At 38.3% G+C, this 26,031-nt stretch overlaps 1 protein-coding gene across 2 annotated transcripts in view; it reads left to right on the top strand.

The window, feature by feature from the left end:
- LOC112978806 (complex III assembly factor LYRM7) overlaps positions 1-26,031 on the top strand; it is a 40,830-nt gene that overhangs the window by 590 nt on the left and 14,209 nt on the right. The window contains exons 2-7 of one of the 2 annotated variants that reach the window (XR_010386104.1): positions 2,719-2,791; positions 4,187-4,257; positions 6,838-6,919; positions 10,445-10,547; positions 11,276-11,371; positions 13,524-13,606. Coding sequence is in view for 1 of the 2 variants with exons in the window: in XM_026092536.2 (XP_025948321.1) it covers positions 2,719-2,791; positions 4,187-4,257; positions 6,838-6,919; positions 10,445-10,521 (303 nt within the window). In the remaining variant the exon portion in view is untranslated. Of the gene's footprint in view, positions 1-2,718; positions 2,792-4,186; positions 4,258-6,837; positions 6,920-10,444; positions 11,102-11,275; positions 11,372-13,523; positions 13,607-26,031 lie in introns of those variants that run through there. The other variant, XM_026092536.2, reaches the window with a different exon arrangement.

Genomic DNA, 26,031 nt, shown 5'->3' with positions numbered 1-26,031 from the left:
AAGCATTTGAACTCTTTTTTGAGTGAGTTGTGTTTTAGCGTGCCACAGACATTGAGGGAAGGCGTGCTCTGATGGCTTGATGTCACGATGTGCAAATAGGATTGGGCTTTTTGTCAGTCATAACACTGCTTGGTGCTCAGCAGTTTGGAGTTGATGGTAATGTACACAGCACTGAAGAAGACAGGCTGTGTCCCCCCTTGGATTTGCAGTCTGAGGGTGTAAATACTAATTGGACTTCAAACATATTTGTATACTTAGGGATGTTGGGGAATTTTTCCTTATATTTGACTGGAGGGTAGGACCTTTCTTCTAGCACTTGCTAGCATTTATAGCATCAACAAGCAGAATTATGATGGGAAGGTGTAGAAAAGCAATGGCAGAAAAGCAGGTGCTTGTCTCAACATTTCATTTTTTTCCAATGTAGCCTGCTTTTGGGGGGATTTGAGCCCCCTGTCTCAGGACAGAAGTGTTATAAAGCCTAATGTTATTCCATTGGGGTATTGGTGGGGGAGGGGATCTGTGCTTTGCTAAATGACTACAGTGCTGGAAGGAGTCAATGCATTGGTAAACCCTGCTTCAAAGTCCTCTAATGTTATCCTTGTAACTTCTGTGACCTGGTGTTACGCAAAATATTATGTGGGGTTTGCACAAATAGGCAAATGGCAAAAAGCGTTAGAGGAAGATACCTGAAAAGTATTGATCAAAGAGAGAGTTTGAAATAATCAGAAATTATGGGCCATGGTTTTGCCCTACATATGTCTTTCACTCAAAATTACTTGTAATGTTAATTTTGCTATTTGCAAAGATGGTAAAATATTACAGACTAGAAATATTTCAAGATGCACTGTCCAAATAATTTAGTCAAATCTCCTAAAATATGCCTACAGAAGAAGGGATTTACATGCTAGCTCTTAATTCTGTTCATTCTAGTTTCCACAGTTTTAGCACATAGGAACATTGCAATTGAAGACAACCTAGTCCTGGTTAGCTGTGAATTATTAAGGACAAGAAAGGCAAAAAGGAGCTAATGTACTCTCTTTTATATGTATCTGCTCACATTTGTTTGTCAGATCATGCTTTAAGTCTTCTAAAAGTGACAAGTTTTTAACTTAAAGAAACATTCTGGATACTCTCAAACAATTGGGAATGCACTCATTTATCTTCTTTCCAGAAAGGTCTGTAATATAAGTATGTCCTCAACAGCAGCATATTTAGTCATAAATTACAATAAAAATTATAAAGCACTTTACTCCATTGAAGTAAAGCAACATTTGAATTCGTTGCTATTTGTAAGTTGTCCTTTAATATTGTAAGTAATTCCATGATACTGTTATGTTATAGAAGCAGTATTGAACGGGAAGATTGCCTGTTGTTACTGTTTTATGACTTCTTCCCCATCTTAACTGTCATGTTGCATGTGTACACTTCTGGATGAATTGTTGTAAGATTTAGCCAAGTAATAGCTGAGCTGAGGGTGAGAACTTAGCTTGAAAATCTAAAAAAGTGTCGATACAGAGTAGTAGCTTTCAGAGAAGCTTGCCATCTCTCTCTGTCATAGAGAGACTGAAAGTATGAGCAATGCTTTTTTCACAGCCCTGCTGGGATATATTTATTCGCTGCTGTCCCAGGTCATTGCTTCTAGGGGACAGACATGTTTGCATCCCCAACTCACACATACAAAGCATGCTAATGAAGAAGGTGGTCATTTCTTAGATATAGTACATGTTTCTTGTGCTTTCCTTCTAAGAAATTTTCAGAATATTGATTGTGAGAAAACAATCTAAGATTATGAGGAAATACCTAAAATTGTGCCTTCTAGAGGTGCCTGAACACACAAAGAAGTACCAAAAATAACTTTTAAATGTTCCCAGACTTCTTGGTGCTTGTCAGTGATTGACAAAAAGTCAAGGTTTCCTGGTGTTTTCCATAATTCACAACAATATGCATGAATAAACAGCCAAAACCATGTGTCTATGAGCTGTCATTCTCCATGTTTTTGCATTATATACATACTGAGGTCTGTCATCTCTACATTGTAAATCCTAATCCTTCTGAGTGTTTGTTCTTACTGAGGTTTTTGTCTGATGATATGATAGTTATTTTTAAGAAAGGACTTTGTTTTGTGTTGGTTTTGCCATATCACCTGTAGAAGATCATACCTAAGCATTATACAGAGACATTAAAAATAATTGTGCTCATTAGTTAATCTGCTAGTTGAGATCCTTTAAAAATTCTCTTTTCTCACATGTGAGAATACTTCAGCCATGTACATTTCTTTCTTTCTTTGTAATCAAAGTATTAAATCCAATGAGATACTCCTGAAAGTCTGTTTAGGTGACTTGTACAGTTGTTCTGATTGTATTTTTTTTATATATTGGCATGAGAAATACGTTTGCATTAATGTATTTTCAGGATTAGATCCCTGTCATGCAAAGTGATTATTTAAAAGCGTAGTGGCAGTACTCTCTTGCATCTCAGATGAGTTTGAAACATCCAGAACTGTCTAGGATTTTGATTTCTTTTACAGCTGCTTTATCTGCAGATTATTTGATCAAGAATTGAGACATAGTGTCTGAGAAACTGATTTTCAGCTAAGTTACATACTAAATGGAAAGAACATAAATTTTCAAGCAAAAGCAAAATATCCTTAATTGCAACATGCTCATTTTAAATAAGAATTGTGTTAGCAAACAAATTCTATTGATATTTTGTTGACAGGTTTTGAAACTTTTTAAATTGTTACACAGAACCCGACAAGAGGTTTTTAAAAACGATACCAGAGCCCTGGAAGGTAAGATATTTTTGTTATGTGGTAGATGTGCACCTCTCTCTGTGCGGAACTTTCTTCTGCTTGCATGTTACATTGCCTGACTATGTTCGATTCTTAAAGTGTCATCATTGTGGCTATGAAGACTGGAGAAGGTAGCTAAAAATTTCCCCTATTTTGGAGGAGGTGGAGGTGGCTGGTGTTAACCCAAATCAGTTCTGAAGTGGCAGCTAGTACACAACTATGCTAATGCTCCTGTGGGACCAGTGAGTAGGTGATGCAAGAACCAAAATGCAAGGGAAGGAGACCAGAGTACTTCTTCTGTTATCAGGATTGGCTTATGTCAACTTGAGGTAACTGTAATTTCAGCAATAATTTCCTTGTCTCATCCAGTTTAGCTGTTCAAGAGAAATGGTTCACTGTATTTGTTTCTTTCTCACTTTTCTTTGTAACTTTACCATTTTTTCCCTGTTTGTTGTGAGAGTGTGTGGTGAAGACAGACAATATGAAGTCATTAATGCTATTTTGTCCTGTTAACAGAAGCAACAGTGCTAATACGAGGGAGGGTATGTTAATTCCAGTTTATGGAAAAATAGATGGAAGGGAGATAATTAACATTCATTTGGGTTTTCTTCTTTACCAAATGTGTTTGTACATATTTTGTAAGAGAGAAGGAACTTAGGGGGGAACTAGTGAAAACACAGTTGGGTAGTAGGCAAAAGAATATAGCTAGAAAGAAAATAATTCTTAAAATAATCTTCTTTTAAATGACTGCCTTCCTCTTTTAATAGGCAGTCATTGAGGAAACTTCTGTGTGTCCATAACCAGACATCCTATAAGTTGAAACAAAAACCTTGTTTTTAGACTTGTGCCATATTTGTTAAGTAGAATGTTGCTGAAAATGTCTCTTTTTGGAGCCTTCGTGATCTGTGTGGGATTTTTTAGCTTTTTTTCCCCTCCCCCCTCCCTTCAGTCCAGTCAAAGCATGTTTAACTGTGCTAAGAATTTGACTTGATCCTCATGTACAATTGCTGTACAGGAGGTCAATATTGTTTCTATAGTAATGGAAACTTTCAGTAATAATGTCTACACATTAATTCTTATTAAATCTCAGGATACTAGATGAGCAGTCATAGCATTATATTTTATCCCTATACCAATAAAATCAAAATAAGACACTATCATGTGAATTCCATGGAAATCTTGTATTAAAAAAACTTTGGGTTGAATGCATCAGGAAGGGGATGAATTTTTTCTTTTAATGGAAAGGAGTAGGTAGCCAAAGGAACGCAGACGTAAAACCAGGTTAACAAGCTGCCTTGAGACAGCTAGAAAGGCTTTAGGAATATGGGTTTTGAGCCACTGACAAAGTAAAGATGAAATTGTTTTGTTTACACTTTATTTCCTTACTTCATTTAGCTGCAAGACAAAAGATAAACGAAGAATTCAAAAATAACCAAAATGAGACATCTGCAGAGAAAATAAATGAGGTACCTCTTGTTTTGATGTTTTTTTCCACTTTGCATCAAATTTCATGCCTTTTTCTGAAAGAGTATCTGAACTAATGCAGACATTTATTGAGACATTGAGAGTGCCAAGTGAATTCTAAAAGGTGCTTCCATGGATCTTTGTTTACAAACATATTGATACCTCCATTGATATGTAGTATGTCATATAATTTTGCATGCATCAAAATACATAAGGAAAAAGCACCTTCTAGTACTTTGATGCACTTATTCTGAGGTTCATAATAAAATTAGGTGAAAGAAAACTGTTTAATGTTGCTGTTTTTTCATGTAAATATTTCGTGTATTTTTCTTAGAAAATTTTTTGGAGCTTGGATCACTTAAGTTTACCTGTCTTTGTTGTATAGATAAGTACACAAAAATATGGAGAAATTAAATAATATTCTGCATTATTGACAGAGATGGGAACTTATTTTGATTCCTGATTGCAAGTTAGGCATCATTTAGCGGCAGAGGGAGAACTGTTAACTGGTCATGGCTTTATTATAATATAGAGGTATTAATTCTACCACTGTTTCCTGTTTCTTATTTCCTTATGGTGAAAACATTATATGCCAAAAGGAATAGGATATTTTGTTTTGTCACTATATATATGCTACTTTTGCTCAGTTGCTATTTTAACACTTTACTGAGTAATTTTTCCAAAACTTACTGAGGTCTGAAATGAAACTTACGTATTTTAGATGTTTTTAGTTATTACTACCCATACTGAGGGAATGATTTAGTCATTGTCGTTCATCCTTTTAAGGAACTATTTATACAATGTCGTTTGCACCAGTATGCGGTTTCTACTACTGTTCTTCTACTGTTGGAAAGAAATGCCTCCATCTGTCCATTGCAGAAATAAATCTGGATATTTACGTCATTCCAGCCACTGGACAGTAATGTAAATAGTTCTGGGCATTTAGTTAGGATTTTCTAGCATGTCTGCTTGTTTCCAGGCCCCTATAGTAGTACCTCTGTGTTTGTGTCCTGGACTTCTGATCTGTTTAATTTTATGTTCTTTTCATTATTGATATACAGGAAAAATACTTGCTGTAATTTCTAAATCTGTATTTGTTAGGAATGGCAGCCTACAAAACATGCATATATTACCTTTTAATATGGGTTAATTGATATATTGATTCAATGCGTAAGTGGCAGAAATTCCAGACTTCCATCAGAACTATAGAATCCTAGAACAACATATAAGCTGTCATAGTCATTATTGAACATACATATATGCTGAAGTGACATTAATGCAGAGGAACTGAATCAAATGACAGTATAGGACTTCTGAGAATTTGGACACTTATTTGTATAAACATGGGTGTGGTATGCTGTTTTGCTTTAAATATCAGGTTAAAAAATGAATATTGGCCAACCAAATGGGTTTTACTTTGCCAGAGCAGAATGCTGCAGTTTCTTCTGAGTGTGACATTAAATATTTAGGTATGAAGTGACCTAAGAAGAGGGGAATAACCATCTGCAATATTAGAATGTGGAGTGCAGTGGCTGCATCTACCCTAGCATTTTAGTTCATCAGGAGTGCACTACTCAAGTTGTCCTGGTCGTCTCCGCTTACTGTGATTTGGCTTGTTTTGTGAAGCGGTCTTAGAGCATGTGGCTGGATTACTTTAAGGTGGAGCTGAAGTGAAAATCATACTTCAAGAGCAAGCTTAATGCATTCTAGCTTCTAATGGGCGTTCAGTAGGGGCAGTACCTAGCAGGGCAGTACCTATCTCAAACACTTTAAAGGGGAAAAGGGGGGCCAGAGAAAGATCACGTAGTTGTCAAGTCCTTAGGCCTAACTCTTATGCTGTGAAGATTTGCTCCTGTTCGTACACACTGCTTCCTGATGTAGATATAGATGTTGTCTCCCAAAGTGTCTCACTTGCACAATTTCATGTATTTCTGACAGAGGTATAATGCAAACAAGTACTAGGCTTCTGCTGATCACTCAGCAAAATTGACAGTGTGCCTCTGTTTATCCTGTCAATGGGGGAAGGATTTCCAGGGCTTTTACTACATAATCATGCTTCTGTTAATCCTTACATTGGAGTGTCTTGCTCCTGCACTGCTTTCCTGTGAAATCTCAGTATTGCTAACTCTTGCTGTATTTTGCCCCTATTTTTGTCTCCTTATTACAAGAGTAGGAATGTTAAAAGAGCCAGATTACCTATCTCACTAGAGATAGTAAGATGCTGCTTTTGAGTCATTTGCCAGTGCCTGTAATTATTGAAACAAGTTACTTGTTTTGGTAATTGTGTTCTGCCTTATTCCTTTGCAGTTTTAACTGCATTTATAGGTCTTATACTGCTGCATGTTTCCAACCAGATGACTCGTTTCCTTCCTCAGGTGCTGTATGTCAGGGTAGCTAATATATCAACTTGTAGGGTACTCCAGGCTCCCGAAATGAAAGCTATGTGTAGATAGTAGATAGCTTTCTGAGTAATAGAATTGACTGGCTTTGGTATTTGAATAGCTCTCTAGTATGGAAAATGCCTACAAGGTTAATTGTATATCACTTAAATTTCTCAGTTCTTATTTTTCTTCCTTTACTAGCTTCTGAAAATAGCTTCAGACGTTGAAGTGATTCTCAGAACTTCTGTTATTCAGGCAATTCACACAGATTCCGACAAAATATGTGAGTAAAGCTGCATGTTAAAAAGATGTTAAAAGACGTTGAAATTTAGTAAATAAATATAAAACTTGAAAACTAAACAGGGGGACAGAGAGGGAAATGTCTGTCTATTGTCCGTATATCTGCCTGTACACTTAGTAATTTAAGCCTGTTGATTAATGTAGAGATCTCAAAGAGGTAAAGATCTCAAAGATGCAAAGTTTCTACACAGATTTTGTGAATTATGGAGGCTTGATAGAGAGGCAGAGGCTACCTTTAATGTCATCACCGAGGAAAAGAAGTTATAACTCGGTTATCCATTTTTGCTCCTTATCCATTGGGAGTGATAGCATCTAGCTGGCAAGTCCATGTGCCTCTACTGGCTGCTCCATCAGCATATGTTTAAATCGGCCACAGTATCCATAGGTGCTACTCAATAGGTAGAAGCTGCTTGAGGAGAATTAAGAAATTAACGTTTGCTGCCCATAAAATAGCTTTTTCCTTTAGGTTTGAGTGTTGTCTTTTATCTAAAACCTTGTACAGTACTGACATTTTAAAATTTAATGTACCTGACCAAGTTATGTCTTGGAAGATTTGTGACACAGTGATGGCCTGGATGCAGAGCCTCTCAAACTCTGAAATTTTGGCCATAGGATGTCAATCAGTAACAGAAAGTTCATCCCTGAATGCCATTCTATAAGCAGGTTTTAGTGCATTTGCACCTTTCCTGAGAATCTGGTTTTGAATACTGTCAGCACTTTGAACTAGACAAATCTAGTATAGCACTTACTAGAACTTAGTATCAGTGGCAGTAGAGTGTATGCCATTAGAAAATTTCTGGAAGCAAGTTCAGAATTTGTAGGGATCTGAGACAATTATCTCCTTTTTTTGCTAGCAGTTTATGCTGAATAACATCATAAGTGTGCTATGTAAAATTGTACCTATAAATGGGTGTGGTTTTCACTGCTGTTCCTCTTTACTGAATATCTCATCCTGCTGTTTCTATCCTTGCCTGCTTGTAAAGCAAAACTGAGCTTTTAGGTGTAGTAAATTGTACAGGTGTTCAATTCCAGTACAGCTATGGTTAAAGAAGTTGCAGCAGAGCAAAATCATCCTTTCTGATCCTTAATCTTCACACTCTGTGGTGACTTTTATCATGTTGATAGAGTTACAGTTAGCTCCCTTGCTACTTTTTTGGTGTATTCTTATATTAAATGAGAGGCTTGGGCTTCATTTTATAAAAAGAGGGTGGAAATATTTTCGTTTGCAGAAACAAAAATAAGTATATCTTTAAAACCTTTCAGTTGTCCAGAAGAGGGAGTTTAATGGAAAATGAAAACATTCTTATATTTATGGTTTTGTAGTGTACAGTTTTTAGAATGAAAGAAATAGTGTGAACTTAAATCACTTCTGAATAAGCTCTTAAGTTATTAAAATTATAGTAAAAACATTAAAAATCTTCTGTAGTATACCCTAAAGTGGCTAGATGAATTGCTGTTTGTTTGCAAATGAAAATAGGTTAAGTGAATTTAGTTGAAAAGTTTACTTTTCATAATGTTTCATTTTATGTGCTGCATGTTTGTTTTAGAAACTTTGTAGATGAAGGTTTGCTTTGCTGTAATAGAAAGTATATTGGCCTACCTGGAAAAAATTAAGTGTTATAAAATATTTGTATCTGGGCTGTATTTAAGTTAGTATACTGCCCTTATTTCATCCTGAGCAAAAACAGACAAAAAAAAGTAATTAGTTGTTATGTTGCATGAAAGAGGAGAGGGGAAGGAGAAGCTAGGTAAGATATGTTTCCAAAACCTGTTGCTGCAGCTTGTTTTCCCAGGAACCGTCAGAATCTTCTCATGCTTAACTTTTTGTATTATAGCTGACAATATGTAATTTAGCCATCTGGTGGGGGGTTTTTTTGCAAACTTGCATCTCTAAAATAACTATTTAGTATATATCCTGAAAAGAAAAGCCAGAACTAGTTTTGAATAGTGAAGAAAAATACTGATAAGGTGAACATACTTCTTTTATTAAATGAGATTATTCAGTGCTGTCATGACTTTGGAAACAGTGCACAGGGCAACATTACTCTTCTTAAGAATCTGAGACAAAGCAGTGTATAGTCATGTTTGGATTCAGTGATAAGTCTTTTAAATGTTAAATTAGGCAGGATTTTGCTTACTAAAGAGAAGAAATTTTGAGTTACAAGCTTGTTAGTCACTTAACCTTTCTGAATTTTTCTTTTCTTTTTTTTTTTTTTTTGCAAAATGTTTCAGTCTGAGTCACGTTATTCACTAGCATACAAATGTCTTGGTTCTATTTATTTTACTTCAAATTAAGCTGATAAAAGTCAAGCTTAAATTTTAGTGATACACCACACATGCAGTATGTCCTGATGATTTTGATGTGCTATGTTGACTCTGTACGTTCAAAACATAGCTTTCAAAAGGACAGTAAAAAAAATTTTCTTCTTTCAGTCTTTATCTGTTTGGGGTTTTTGTTTTGTTTTTGATAGTTTAAATCCATCCAATTCCTATTTTTTTCTTTTTGTATTGCTTTCATGCACCTATTGTAGCTGTATAGATCAACATGATTTGTCGTGAATTTACTCATCTGTGTTTTCTCTGTAAGAGAAATACAATTGAATTTTTATTTAAAGCTCTTAGAAACTTATTAAATGCATCAGTATCAATCCACAGATGCAAAAGAAACATATCCTCAAGGAAATCAGTTTTCTTTCTTACTTACAATATATGGGAAAACAGTGACTTTGGACAGAATGTTACTCAGTGTTGCGTGTGTGTGTGTCTCTAATGTTTTATGGGTTTACTGTACCCTTAGTACCTGACCTAGTCTGACCTAGTCAAAGAACAGCATTATGCTTTCAGCCCTTTGTGCTTTAAGTTGCTGCTACTTGAGCAAATGTGACATGACACAGCTCCTTCCCTCCGTGCAGAAAGGCCAAGCTGATGTCTGAAGAGCCAGATGGCCAGAACTTTGAGCCAGGAGCAGGTTAAAATGGTGCATAATTAGACAAACCCTAACATGCTGCCATTCTTTGAAGAGTTAGTGGTGATAACTTTCATTTGATTCCTTCATTTTCTGTTAGCCTTTGAAACAGGTGTAACTAAATTAATATTATGGATCTTAAATCAGATGGGGGGAGGGGATATGTCAAATTTGATACTCATTTTTGAAATTGTTTAAGTAAACATAATCTGACTCAGGATTGTCAGCAATGTTAAAATTGCCATTCTCTCTCTTACTAAAAGTTATTGCAACACTTTGCCCTTTTTATGGATTCTTAATGTTATTAAAATATTTTCCGTGCTTTTAAAGGGAAAAAGCTGAAGGAAATATTCTGACAAACAGAACGTAAATGTTAATACAGTTTTGTCTTAGGTAGTTGCCATTACGCTGCCTGTCAGCTTACCAGACTCTCCTTTTAGTAACTTGATTTGTTGTTTGCAAATGTAAAAACAACTTTATTATTTTAAATAGTATTTTCCAGAAGGTGGTATTCTTACAGGTTTTTTTTTTTTCCTGTTACAGTGCTTGTACCCAGGAAAGATCTGCTACAAGACAACACTCCTTACTTTGATAAACCAACAAAAAAGCATCAATCCTGAGGAAAATATGTCCTTCTCCCGCAAAGGTTAATATCCTGTAATGAGATCCCTGAAAACCAGTAGCAGATATCTGTTTTAAAACTAAATTTGGAAAATAGTAAATACTGTTAACAGGAATACAGAGATTAAAACCAAAACACCGTTTTTATTGTGTGCTATGATACCATCATGCAGTTCTGAAGGATACTTTTCTTGTTTGGAAGGTATTAATATTTCCATAGAAACTCAAGATGCATACTGTTTTCCTAAAAATATACTTCTGAACTGTGTTACTTCAGCCAAAAATGGATGTTGTTAATTATGACAATCATCAAACAGATTGTTTTGTGGCAGTTCAGAGGTTTCACAAAACCTAAATGCAGGTCTTAATCCTGACAATATTTATTTGTAAGTTTGTCATCAATGATATGCTGCTTTGAAATAATGAAAAACCATCTTGTGATTTACCATTAAATTTATGCTTTGCAGCAAAAGCATGATTTCTGAAGTTGTCATTAACTGTACACTAATATACTGTGATGTTTGAAAGGGTTCTTTAAGGTTTATCTGAATAAATTATTCAGATTTTGCAGATGGGAAAGCGTGTGTAGTGTTTTTCTTCTCCTGACGCACCTTTGAATGAGCAAGAATAGCAGAGTTTGTGTGTCTGAATAACAGTGGAACAAGAGAGCTCAGCCATAACCTAAGCTAAGGATGTTGGTTTAGATCATATGGTTTATGGATTTAAGGTTTTTGGTTTATCTTGTGATTACAGAGTGACTTCCTGAGGCGTTTATCAAAGAAAAGAGGATGGGTGCTTTTGAAACTTATGTAGTCTCAAGTGATCTGACTTGTGTAGAGTGAATTTATGGTGAGTTTATTTACTAAGCCCTTATTGCTTGCATTTTTTTAGTAGAGAATCATTTCTTTCTCACTGAATTACTCATATAAACCTGTTCGTTTTAATTTGAATTGCAACCAGATATAACTACAGTGAATACAGAATCTTCTCTGTGTGAAATCAGTAACAGGAACCATACTGGGATCTACATAAATGTAATACCACACGAAAGTGTGCTACCTCACAGCTCTCTTTCAGATCTCAGTGATCCTGTTTATTTTTAATAAGCCTTGAAGGTGCCAGTATTGCATCTGCCTATAGCTTCTGACATGGTTTCACTGACTGGCTAGAAGAGAAAAGTAGTGCCTGTATCCAGTTTTTCTCCCCTCACACCGAGTGGCAATGGGACAAGTACTCCTTTTCTTAAAATTGTCACCTCTGCCTGCCATTGGCAGGGTAGCCAGCAGAGAATATACATTGTCCATAATCCCTCCTTCATCTTACGATCAGTTCAGATGACCCACTGATACTGCTACCACTGTGGCTCAAAGGCATCAGGCGAATGGTTGGGGATAGAACGAAATGAGTGCAGTTCTTACTCGTTTGTTGCAATCTGGTGGCTCCACTAGAAAGCATGTCTTGGTCCATTGTGGATGCACTGTTCTAGGCCTCTGTGCCTTTTCCTTCCCTGAGGACAGGCTGTATCTTGCTTCTGGTTTCCCATCCCTTTGCAACCTTAACTTTTCTTGTCTTTTCTTTAAGGAGCATGAGAAAGGGGAGGCAAGGGAGAGAGAATAGATGGTAGTTGCAGTTGTAAAGAGAAAACAAAACAGAGCATCAGCTCTCGCAAAGTGACTAATTCTGAAGCAGAAATGATTAAGCTGGGGTTGGGCAGGAATGACACATTATACAACCATTAAAGTATAGATCGCACAGCATGCTAGAATTATGGGGGAATTTCTCTCTCGCAGATCCATTGCTTTAGGCTATGGGAATAGTGTATGAGTGACTTTATTTTTCAGATTGGTTTCCTAGTACTGTTAGTTTTAGTAGTGATGTAAAATAGTATTGTCCATTACCATGCATGCAAAATACGAATTTAAAAACTTAGTGATGTCAACAGTAGATGGCACTCTTCTGTATGATATGAGGAAACTGCGAGTAGAGAAACTATTTTCACATGACTATTATTTTGTTCTTGTTCTGCTGTCATGTGTTTTGGGTTTTCATTTTTAATATGACTTAACACATGAATAGGAAGATAGTGCAGAAATGGCAGCCCACAAGCTGAGACTTGGAATTCTACAAGTGTTTTTGTGCTTCATTTTGCTTATGTGTTGAATATTCTTAATAAAAATATGGAATGACTCACCTGTATAGCATATACAACTATTGAAAGTGAAGGACACGATCAGAGAAGTTGATAGGGTTTAATGGTCATAGGAATAAAATTCTCCTTACTCTCCTGTGCAGTATGTTTATGGTTCTGCTGCATTAACTTTCCATGTTCCTGCTGTCCTTGTGCATTCCTGGGCAGCAGACACTAACTGAGTTTTCAAGTGCTGAGATGAGGAAAATCAAGCTGATACACAAAAGACTACTAATGTCAGAGACTGACAAACCTGTTAGTTGCTCTTGTTTCAAGGTGATCTTAAATGAGAGTCTGGGGAGTATCCAGATGTGGGATAGGGAATTGAGCCTAAAAGTATCTGAAAGTTACAGTCCCTGTCTAGCCCAGCAGTTGTTTGCTTTCTGCAAACTGAGCTTTCCAGCCTTGAAAGACTCTCACAAACCTGCTTAATGAGCAGCTGGTAATTAAAGGCTTCTCTGTGCTAGTTGGTGCTAGTGGTTATTCCTCTTCCTGTGATTCTCTGCTTACCTGTTGGTTCACGTTCCAGTATCTAATCCTCTCCCACAGCTTACATTTCCATTTTCATTTCATTATGACTATGAGTCTGTTCTTGATACTGCTGGCCTTGTCCTCATATATACTTGGTTTTTTTTTTTTTTTTAAGAAAAGAAGTTTTGTTGCATTCCTTCCTCAAAGTTTGAAGTGTTAGCTGAAACTGTCTAAAACATTTCACTTAATGACATAGGAGGGAAGAAGATTGATTCTCTTTAGGAGAAACTGGGATTTGACAGGCTCACAATAACATGATTCAAACATGTTAAACTTTTTCAGATTTACTGGAGCTGCAGAGTTTTAGAGCAGATCTATGTGCCTTCCTTTCAGAATGTGCATCATCAGCCTTATAAGGCATAAAGGTAGTATCTCCTTAAATTGTTGCTTAATGTGTAACTAGGTATTATTCAAACAAAATTCACCCCCCTGTAAAAATCTTACGCAGTCAGGCAGGAAAGCTTCTGTTAAAAAGGGATAGCTCTCTGCTTCATCAGATCTGCTATAGTTCAGCTACTGTAGCAAAGAGGTCAATATGGTGTATTCAGCTAGATATTTACTGAAGTCCCAGGGGGCCTCTGACCTGTACAGATATACCAGCAGTGCTACTCAGCACTACCTAGGCTAGCTGGTTTAAAGGTTGGTTTCAGTAGGTCTACGTAAGGTAGTCACATGCATATGCAATGGTTGGTAGGACAAATGTCACCTCAGTGATTACACTTAATAAAAAAATCTAAGCACTTCAGCTTTTGACGTCATTTACCAGAGATGTCTCTGTTGCTAGAGCCTTCTGCTCTGGCATTCTCCTTCAGGAAATCTTGGCTTCGTGTGCACTGTAGCTTTAATGAAAGCATTAATTACAGCCTAGCAATACTTCCTGTTTAAATATTGGGGGTTTCTTTTGTTCTGAACACCTTTCCCTCTCCTTTAACATTTTCAAAGTATGAGGTTTCCTACCTTTTTCTCTGTGAGCACTAACTCAGGATGGGGGTCAAACACAATTTTAGTATGGTTGCTATAGTCTGATCTTCATAAAGCACCCAAGTGACAGATTTAATCTATGAATTGATTTGTTTTGCATGCATAGGATTTGAGTTGGAAGCCTTTATGGTCTTCCAATGAAATAAGGTGGCTTTTGTAATTTAGCAGGGCCAAGTGAATCCCTTGCCTTGCTCTATTCCCATGCACTTCAGTAAAGGAAACCTTTAGTGGCTATTTTTATAGGCATTGCTATCCTACACCACGATGGGACCCCATAAAGAGTTGATCTAGAAATAGCGTTAAGAATTTAATCTGGAAAAGTGGCTCATACCTTCCCTGAGGTGCTGAGTTTTCAGGGGTATTTTTTCAGGTATTATGAGATCAACAAAACAGTGACTAAATCTAGTGTTAGCTTTTATTCCTTTACATTAGAGGTCATACCAACTGAAGGTGCTGGACTGAATGCTGTGTAGCTTCATCAGTGCTGTTTGTGTCACGCTGGACCTGTAAATGAAGTAATTTAGCTTCAAGTACTGGCAGTTCTTTACACTTCCTTTACAAAAGGGGAAAAAATACTGACAATTGAAAACTAAAAATAAAGGCTGACCAACTTACAGGAAGAGCTGAGTCCTAGTACTTCCCTGCCTTAGATAACTTTTTCCAAACTACTTGCAATGGGAAATGCAGTTTATCCTAAATTTTGGAGTTTACTGGGCTGTGAAATCTTTGATATTTAACTGTACTTGGAATTAAGCACAAATCGCAAAATGAATTCAGCATGAAGGCTATTATTTTACAGCTACGAAGGTCTGTTTTGATAACTCTAGTAGAAATTTAGCTGTCTTTGTTGGTATAAGATATGTTGTTTGAATGGGGTATGCTAAATCTGTGATGTAGATACCCCGTTCTCTCTAATTCTGGTGTAAGACTTCATCAATGAAGCTTTTACGAAAGCTTCATTCACTTTTTTTAAAGTTTAGCTTTCTGTGCATTTGTTTTTAGAAAGAATAAATCTGGGGAGAGGAAAAGAGAGGAAGGACACATCTTAAAGTACTTTGTTAAATAACAGTATAAATAACTTGCTTTTTTTATTACCAAATCTTTCCCTTTAGCATTTTTAATAATCTAGATTGCTTTCTGAAAGAGAATTAAAAGCATCTACTTTCTGTATTACGCTTTCCTTTTTCTCAGAGACTATGTGCTTCAGCTTTCCATCTCACCTACCTGTAAGACTGTGACTTAAGTCCAGGATTAGTCAGGATTAAATAAACAGCCCATGAAACTATGATCTATAGAAGCTGGGAGGGTGGATGGCACCCTCCATGCTAGACCATAAAAGTGGGAGAAGTTCTCCTGTTTCACCTGCTACTGCAGTAGTGGCAGCCCTTTCCTCTGAGGTCAGTGGCTTTATGCAAAAGTTGATTCACCTTTGCAGATGAAAGTCATCTCCCTAGCCGAGCATGAGTATTTTGTCAGTCTGCTCTCCATGCAGTAAAACTGTGGCAGTGAATAAGAGTGGACTGCAACCCGTACAATACTCTGCACCTTTTCCAGGCAGTCTGTAAAGGAAAAAAATCAAAAGGTCATTGCAACACTTCCTTCCCATTCTAAGCGTGCATTTAAGATAAAAACCTTTATTCCATTTGCTCTCCACCTGCAGATGAGACAGCACTGATGTTTCTGTTGAGATCTTTATCTGTCCATTCATACATTTTCTGTTTGGAAAGGCTGCTGTCCTCTACTTCAGACTTCTTCCTGACTGTTGCAGAGGTACAGCCTGAAGTCAGTTCCTTGTGGGATTTTTGGAGAGTCAGCACAAACTCAGCCCGTGAAGTATGAGTGCTTTTAAGGAGAAGGGACGAGCTTGTCCTTTCCACATAGCTAGCTGTGTCTAGTTATGTCCCAACACCAAGAGTGTGGCCTTCAGGCTGTAATTCCTTTGGATGTGATTTCAAAGGCTACATGTATTGTAAGCTTTCTCCAGCAGCATGTTGCACTGGAACAGCAGGGAGGCGATCTCCTATGTAACAGCGTAGTACTTAGAATTCTTACCCAGCTGGAAGTAGTCCCTGAAGGATTTTCCCTTTAATGTTAAGAACATGCCAGATTTTTTTTGTATTTTCAGTATTTAATTATGCATGTGGTTTCCTCAATAAATTTTCTCTGAACATAGATCTTGATTGCGGAAATTCAAGCAGACAAGTGATCTCGCTGAAACCTGCAGAGTTGTCCAGTACAAGCTGGGGCAGAGGGAGGGAAGGGGGGGGGGGGGGGGGTTTGGCTTCTGTCAAACCAATAAATGAAATGCAAAACAAATGACCATATAAATGAGGATGAGGGCATTAAAATTCATAGATGGAAGAGCAAAGGAAATAAAAGAACATTAAGGACAGCTTTTGCACTAGTGAAGGAAAAATGTTGATATTCCAAATGGTTCTTTAAACAGTTTTCCACTATAAATGTCAGGTTTTCATTGTTTAATTCTAGTCTGCAGTGCAGCTAAAGGTGAAAGGCAGAATGAATGTATGTGGACTGAAGAGGTACAGAAAATAAAATTGAATAGAGAAATAATAAAGGCAAAAAATGCATTCGATTTTCATTTGTTTATGTTTCAGTGCAGTCATAATTAAGACTGCAACATGACCAGGATAGTAGCTCCTTTGAGCAAAAAGATTAAGGTTCAGTTATCTGTTTTGTACCAAATTTCCTGTATAGTTTTGCCTAAGTCATTGCTTTATTTCAATTGCATTCAGTGGGACTTAGATAAATAAATACTCAGCTGCAATGACTTAGGGAGACTTCCTTCTGTGTCTTGATTCCTTATGGAGAAAGAAAGAAGAGAATTTCCCCTGTAAGGGAATTGTAAAACTCTTAGATACTATGATGAGGATCATATAAGAACCTCAGATGTATTCCAGATTATAAGTATATAAGGTGCAATAAAGCATGGCAATTTAATGTGAGACTAATACTATACTTGGAAAAAAAACAAAAGGAGGGAGAAGACTCCAGGAATAGTGAGGTTCATTTTGCAGAGTTTCTCATGTGTGTTTAGAGAAGAGAAGCCATGGAGAAAAGCTTCAGGCAGGCAGGTCTGTGCTCCTCACTGCAGTTTTGCTTTAGCTACTGTGTTAAAAAAGACAAAATTTAGGGGATTGATGATTCCAAGGACCAAAGACCTGGGGCGGAGTTATAAAGGGTACAGTACCTGCCTTTGTCAGATGGCAAACATATGTTACGATGCACCAGTTATGTCAAATAATGAATCACACACAACAGCATGCAGTTTGACACCCTTCCCCACTCCTCTACAACAGATTTGTAGTTTCATGTTCTGCTTTAAGATGAATATTGAAGTTTCTTTCACAATTTTTTAACCATTTTTCACTGAATATTTGAAACTGTAAGCATTTAAAATGGAGGAGGAGAATGAAAATGCTGGCACACACACTCCATCATTTTAGGGCAGAGGACCCCAAATTTGCAAGAAAAAAAGCCGTTTAAAAAAACAGAACAAAGTACACAATACCTTGTTTCTGTGGTCAAGAGATCCAGTAAAGCTTACTGCAAATTTCATCATCTTGTTTTTGTACAGTTCCATTTATTTAAAACTGAGTTTTCTAATAGATGAAGTAGTTACCTAAGTCAGTTGTTCAAATATACAGTAACTCAAATCATCACAGAAGCTAATTCAGTTGACCTCTCAATGAGTTGTCCTAAGTGCAACTTCCTCTACTCCATGTGAAAGAAAGAAAATAGATAGGGAAAACTGAAATTGCACAGAAGAGAAAAAGCATGAGAGCATCTGAACTGAACTACCTGTAATATCTGGCGTGGTTCTGAAATTAAAATCCTGTTGAATCCTAGAAAAACAACTAGAAAAACTTCCTTTGTGGAAGTAATATGACTCTCCAAGTTTTAGTAAGAAGAAAGGAATCAAGAAGAATTTTGTTATTTTGTGAATTACTTAGAGGACTAGTTTGTATTTGAAAATTGATAAAGGTTACTGAACAGAGATGCAAAAAGTTACCATAAATGTTTATTAAAGCAGAACAAGAAAGAAAATATATTATATCCATTCGAATGTGAAATTATAAACAAACTAAGAGTAGCTAAGTGGTAGTTACCTCCAAGTAAGTATCCATATACATAAGGAACCACAGCAGAATGAGCCAGATTTTTGGATGCTGTAAAATTGCATACTTTCACAATGCGACTATCCTCCAAGTAGTCACTTGTTTCCAGAAGGAAAGGTAATAATAGTAGGATGTTTTCACAGGCTATAAGTGGGGCTAAGAGGATGACATCTAAGCAGGAAAAATACAGGCTGGATATCCAAAAAAAAAAAAAATGGAGCTTGACTCCCACTAAAGTCAGTTTGAGTCTGCTTAGTATATTCTCTTAGGCAGGGAAATACTGCCTCCAGGAAAGAGGACACTCTATTTACTAGGACATTTAAAGCCACATTTGCCACAATACTAAAACGTATGCAGTAGTTAGTGCACACTGGAATGAGTAGGAATGAGGATTCAGCTGGACCCTGGGAAAATAATCAGTTGTACCAGCTAGATTATTTGTATGTTAGAGTAATTCAGAAGAAATGTGTCCAGCTGCACTGAAGGCAGCAGGAGCTGAAAGAAAAGGAGGTTGTTGTACCTCCATCATCCCCCACCAGACAATTAGGAGAAAAGGAGAGAGCTAATACAAAAAAAGAAATTGTATTGCACTTAGTTCAGTGGGAGTACAGCCTTCTGTACTAATAGACTGTTGATCTCTGTAGGCAGGAAGTCTTCCTACCAGGTGATTAAGATGAGAACTGTGGGAGCCACTAGACCTTTTTTTCTTAATATTTTACATATGAATATTGTGCACTTGACTTGTCCTACACATGCCCTTCATGAAGTCTGTGCTAGAGCCATTTTCACAGATGTTGCCAAGTGCTAACTGTTAGTGTTGCATTAACCTGGATTATTTAAACCTTATCCAGCAAATGGGTTCTGGCTATCCTGCCCCTGGGGGAAAAAAAAAAAGCAGTTAGGAATCATTTGAAGGGGCTGTTGATATCTCCACCAAGTTAAATGTGTGGGAACTTGATCCCACTTGGGGAAGCAGTGGAAGCACTCTACTTGCATGAGGTTAATTTAATAGTTATGGTAAGGTTGTGAGGGGGGTCTCTTTTCATGTCTTAAGTTCTGTGTCTGCTTGCCTATTTTATGTTTGCCCACAGCAAACTTTGACTTGGGTAGAGTTAAAGTCTGAGAGCAGTATACAGAGCAGTCTTAGACTAGAGCACCCATCTGTTTTGGTCTTCTTCCTTCAATATTTTTGTCATTATTCATGGTCTGGGAACAAAATGCCCCTTCTATGTCAGTGTACAGGGACTGATGCTAACATGTGAAGCATATTACATACGATATTGCTGTGCAAGAATAAGAAAGCCTATTTTGAATTCTGTGAAGGACATGCTGTCCTTCAGAAATAAATATTCAGAACAGAGCTGCTCTTTCCAATGGTTAATGGTGGGAAATTGTCTGCCTTATTTGGCAAACAATTGTGGAAGCATCTCAGGTCATTCTTTCTGAAAGGTTGATAGGTTTTTCCCCTCCTAGTGAACTTGAAGAAGAGTTAACTGCAGCATATTCCGTGCCAGGTAGCTGTATACACAATATGTAAATGCTTGTGGATTTGCTGGGTCCATTAAAACCAGAAAGGCCAGAGCTTCTCGTTGTCCTATCATAAGCCAGCGATCTCACGACAAGGAAGTAGAAAGGAGTTGTATGGAAATACAGGTTTATATCCGTGGGGTGTGTAGCTCTCAACCACAGCATTACCGCTGCAGCAGTGGGAGAAGACTTTGAGTAAGGAGTGTCTTGCCTCCTTCAAGCGTGACTTTATATGAAAATTCCAGCTGTGGTGCATATTAGTTAGAATGCGATCTGGCCAGTGTTTAAGTAAATACGTGTCCTTGCTTATATAAGCAGCCCAATTAAATGCAGTGCTTAAATGCTTGCAGAACTGGCAGCTTGTTTTATAATGATAGTTTGCCAAGGAAACAAGGAATTTGGGAGTAAATCTTTCCTGCCTTATGCGCAGAAGCAATCTCATTGAATTCAACCTCTGCGCGTAACACAAGCAGGATGTGGCATATTCTTCTAAGAGTGCCAAGCTGATGTTTGCACTGGGTATTTTGGGTGAATAGTAGCCCAGAAGCAATACTGCTATCAATAGAAGGGCTGTGTAACCACTCATTTAATTTCTGGAGCCATTTTAAATTCTTGCCATGGAAAAGATCTATATAGTTCTATATACATCTTCACCATGGTGATTGATTTCTTTTCAAAGAAAGTAGCTTCGTGATTTGTATCTTGTGTTTCCTACCTCTACTGACTTCCAATGCACCTCTATGAAAAAAAATATATAGTACAGTTAACTATTTATATATTGGACTGTAGCAGGAGGTATTCCAACAAGATGCAGTTACAGAATCACCTGCAGAGAGCACTAACAAAGCCTTCAGGCCTTGAACCTGCATTCGTACATGAGATTTGGGGGATGAAGCAGCAAAAATGTCAAAGAAACTGAATAAAAGCTCACACTGCTGCATGCTTACACAGCCGTGCAGGTTCAAAAAGTGAAGTCACATGCTGCTTCACATGTTTTAACTTCCTCGATTTGTTATGCTCATCTTTAGGCCTCTACATATAGTACAGTAGTGATTTAATGGATATAAAATGACTTAAGGGATAATTTGAACACCGGATGATTTTTTGAACAATAAGTGCTGGCATAATAGGGTACTCTAGTTATTCATCCATCTGTGTATTTGAACATGTCCTTAGGCAACCTTAAATGAACATAAACACCTGAAATGCCATAGGTGCTTTATGCCTTTTGTCTGTGCATTAGGCTCATTTATTATATGTAACAATGTATCTTTGTAGAAAAGACAGATAAACTAAAGATCTGAATGGAGTTGATCATTGGCATTTAATTTAAAAGCTGATGCCAAATTTTGTTTGGGATCACTTTCTCAGAGCTCTAAATGACAGAACATATTTTGGCCAATTCCCAGAAGAGCTTAAAGAGCCTGATCTCCTGTCCTAAAGATTAAACCTGATGGGCTGAAACCTTGGCTTCATCCCAGCTAAAATGAGGGTGGGTTGTTGCAAGTAGGGCATTCACTGCAACCTTGTCCCCAGCCCTGTTAAACAGCAGTGGTTAGCAATGAGCAGTCCTCCACGGGGCTGCTCTTAGCGTCCCTCCTTTCCATGTGCTTGACACAAGCGGAGCGAGAAGGATATTGGGGGAGATGAGGGAGATGATGGACATCCCCCAAGGTGAAGAGCTGAATAAGGCAGAAGCTGTAGCAGATTTCTGAAAAGATCAAAATGCTTCTCAATGGCTCTCTCCAGGCCCTTGGAAATCCACAGTAGTTTCGTAATGCATTTCAGTGGCCTAAGGGTTTCCCCATTTATCCCTGGGGAGCGCAGCAACTTCAGGATCAGTTAAGAAGAGACAACTACCTGGTGATACTGGCCACAGAAACTCGTCTGTTTGTTTTCTCCTTTAGCCAGGGGACTTTGACTTATCCAACAGCCCCTTGGCCTTATGTAGTCCTGCTGTCATTGCAAAGCCTAGCAGCAGGTTCTGCCAAACTGCTTGCAAGCCACATACAATTCAGGAATTTGCCCTGCTGATGCATTAGGTGTTGGCAAGTATTTTTTTTAAGTTGCAAATGCTCTATCAATATGCAGGTTCTCATGTTTGCATTTTGAAGCCAGCATAGAGGGACTAGATGCTAGTCATTTCCCTAAAGATTTCCTTACTGTTCTTCTCTGATAACAACAGTATTCCAGGCTAGAAACTATTTGGGGGGGGGGAGGGGGGAAGGACTCCTTTTTTTTTTTTGCTTTCAAGATTCAAGATTTCTGGAGGCAAACTGTTAAAGGATTCACTGTATTCTATGTTGAATGTCAATACCAAGAAATTAAGCAAAAGAACGTATGTGTCTGTTATTCTTGATGCATGTCACGGTTCAAAAATTAGTTAAATTGGGTACTTCAATGGAGAGTTTTTATCCTAGTTTCAGTTTGGTAGGCCAGGTGCTGATATTAGAGGTGGAGGTATTAAATGGACAAAGAAAGTAAAAAGAAACTGTATGGAAGGCCTGAATAATTGTAGTCCATTGAATTTCATTATTCAGTGACATTTGACTGCTTCTTCATCGTCTCCAGAAAGATGAATTTAGTGGTTCAGGTCAAACTTCGTAAAGCCAAGAGCTGCTGCATAAATGAGTATCAATTATGATTATTTACCATTTTTAACAGCAGAAAAGCATATGCTGGGGGGAAGAGGCCTTAAAATGTAAATAGAAGATCTGATCCCTGCTTTCAGGAGGTTATTAATTAGTTTAAAACATAATGCAAAAAAGGGAGAAATGGAGCAGAGTAAAACAGGAATTCTGCCTGGCTGCTCAGCCTAACAACAGAAAGAACAGAAATTTGGTTTTAGGATATGCACGTGTATTTTGTTAGCAAAAATACACAACCAGAAATTTCAGGTGCTGAACAGAAATGGGAATTCAGGAGAGATTTCATGAAGAAAGAAAACCCTCCCTGGTTTTACCAAACAACGTATGTGTCAGAGATGGTTTGACAGAAAGCGAGGGCAGCGGCAGGAAGAGAAAACTGTAGCATGAGGTTAGCACCCCAGCAGTGCGGAGGGCGAGATGAAATAAGAAGCTGAATTCCTCGAGAGGAGCTGGCTCGCGCTTGACCTGGAGGGTACAACACCAGCACTGAACTAGGTGTAATGAAGGAGGGAGCGGGGAACAGACTGACCTGGTCAGGTTGATAGCCCAGAACAGTTTTAGGACCTGCGTTACAGATTAAATGGCACAGGGGAGCCAAAGCGAAAGATGTTTCAATAACCATGGTAGTGGATATTGGAAATTTATACTGGCAGTTTAGCTATTAGAAAAGGAAAAAGAGGGCACGCCTTAAAATCTTATGTAGAAAAAAGATTTGGTGTGGTGTTATTTCTTCATTTTCTGCTTGTAGCAAGAGGTATGTGTTTAAGATAAAATCTCTCTGGCCACGTTAGTGTAGAAATACTGCATTGGTTGTGACACAGGACTGTTTTGAATAGAAAACAGGAAATTAATCTCTGATTGAGATCTGTTTCTTATCACTCTTGTCCTACTTTGAAGTTCTTACATCCAAAGTATTTTCCCTGCAAGCACAAAATTGTTTTCTTAGTAATAACTCCCCTCCCTTCCTCCCTTCTTGAAATGAGCCTTTGATTCTCTTGCATACGCTGCCCTAAAATGTATATAGTGTCTGTGGGAGCTAGGTATCCCCATCAGAGCCTGGAGTGTCTTTCTACGTGTCGGCACAGGGGCATAAGGGAGTGTAACGAAACTTGCCCACGCTGTTTGGATACAGAAAGGAGGAGAGGTCAGATGCGCCGGAGCTGCCGGATGCCTGTCTGAGTGGGACTCCGGGGTTGCGAGAGGTGGGAGGAATATTGGCTCTGCCTCCACAGTACACTGGCACACGCATTCATGGCAGCAGAGAGCAGAAAATAGCCTCCGCCAGCAAAAAGGACTGGACCAGGTTATTGTTCTCAAAGGCAGGGGGATGCAGATTGCTGTTCACAGAGCCACAGTCATGTTGTTGCGCTGTGTTGGTGGCACCCCAGCTACATGCATTTCAGAGCGACTCTTTACGGCTTTGTCTTCTACTATTAGGTGCAGGAGTGGTCCGCTATTAAACTTCGCAGTGACTGCAGTGCATTTGCATCCGCAGCATACAAATAGCAAGGTGGTGAGAGCGCACTTTTCACAGTGGCTGTACGGAATAAAAACAGATTACTTACTTCAGTATTCACCGGAGTATGCTGCACAGTCTAAGGGCAGAGGGGTGAGCTGGGAGTAGGTCCATGGAAGAAGTGAATATGAGTGATCAGCAGCTATGCAAATAATCACAAAACATAAGACACTTTTTAAGGCGAGGCTGCTTTTTTAAAACCCCTGTACTTCAGTACATACTCTATGACTTGCCTGTGATCCCTCATGACCTGCTCTGCACTGCTTATGTGGAGCCAGTTCCCAGCTCTCATCTTTAAATGAACTTCCCCACAAAGAAGGGGCTGCACAAAATGGTGCGTATAGCCTCTGGCTGTGTTAACATCATACTGTTTTTTCCACTAGGCTGGCGAGAAGAAAACACCTGCCTTTGCTGCTGTACATGGCCCTCCCCTGACCCTTCAGCAGATCTGAGGCCTGGAAGAAAGGTGTGGGGGAAAGGCAAAGGTCTGGGACTTGGGGGTTTTGGAGGTCAGGTCCTCTTTCATACTGTGTGACTGAGATAGATGTAACAATATTGCTGGGGGAGAAATGCCCCCCTCATACTTCTTACTAGTCTTCAGTGCTTCAGGTCATATCCCTGTTATTCTTGTCCATTTTTGTACAAAGAACAATACCTTTGTTCCTCTTTTGTAATCCTCAGTGCTAGTGCCCTTCTCCCTTAAACAAGGAGACACAAGTATATTATGAACTGTGAGTCTGGTACCTATGTGTGTGATTTGTATGTCTGACACAAACGCATCTTATACATAAAGTCTCTTGCTTACAGCAGTATTTTCATCCTGTCACCTATTAGTTAGGGTTGATGAGATTATTTTCAAGGGTTTTTTACAGTGGAGCAGTAGCATTTCTAGGGCTTAATATCTGGAATAGCAGATCTGTGCGATGAAGAATAGGCCTGTGGGGACCCGATACTGTTCTAATTTTTGTGCAATTCACAGCAGGAATTCTTGTTAGAAATCACTCATTAAAGTTGATTCAGTCAGATGTGGTGCAGTACTGCAGTACTCTGGTGAATTACATATACATCCTCACTATGCTTCAAAATGAATATTTTACACGATAAATATTTTCTGAACAATAACCATTCAGCAGACATGCACTAGCCAGAAAAAAGTTGGGGAACATTTGCTAGTTACCAAGTAACAGCCAGATTCTGATGCCCACAACAGGATAGCAATTATTATATGATCAGTCTCATGCTGGAAGTTTATAAATCACTTTAATAGTTGTCAGATCTGCTGTTTGATGTTGTACCCTTCTACGATGTAGAAATAAAGAACAGCCACAACATGTTTGCATTTAGCTAGAAGCAGCTCTGGAAGTTACGGTTATATGGTTAACAAAATGCTTAGGTGATGGTACACGTTGTGTGTGCATTTACATATGCATTTATAGGTAATTCTTGAATCTCCAGAGTCATCAGATGTGACTTTGAGGAGATGATCACAAAATGATAAATCATGAAGCCCTGACGCCGTGTAGCTGCAATTCTGAGCGTGGAGTGCAGCTCAGGGTCTGAACTGTGTGTCTGTGGGCTTCCTGCTCCGTGGTACAAGCCGTGAGTTTGCTAGTCTTGACCTCAGCTATGCAGGCCAGTGCCCTAGGTGGGACATAAGGACAGATTCAAAGGCTTCCTGCTGCTAAATGCAGGTACCCCATGTAACATGTGCACAACAGTTGTGTTCCGAGTTAGCTTAACCACATGCTGATGCTATGAGGTGTTTGCCAGAAATACATTTTGACAAACATAATACTAGTGGAAGTTGCACAAGGGATCACCAGGGACATAAAAGCAAGGCAGAGGTATGTTCAAGGCGCTGTCAGCATGATTTCATTGTTGGTTTCAGCTGATCAGAGATGAGGTTGCCACTGAAAGGGGAAATTGCACCTTGTCCTTAAGTACATGTTCTTGCTACCTCTTTGATACCAGAACCTGCAATT

This window comes from Dromaius novaehollandiae, chromosome Z (assembly GCF_036370855.1).
Source record: "Dromaius novaehollandiae isolate bDroNov1 chromosome Z, bDroNov1.hap1, whole genome shotgun sequence".
Lineage (NCBI taxonomy): Eukaryota > Metazoa > Chordata > Aves > Casuariiformes > Dromaiidae > Dromaius > Dromaius novaehollandiae.
The sequence above is the reverse complement of the archived record's forward strand: the minus strand, read 5'-3'. Positions and strand labels throughout refer to the sequence as shown.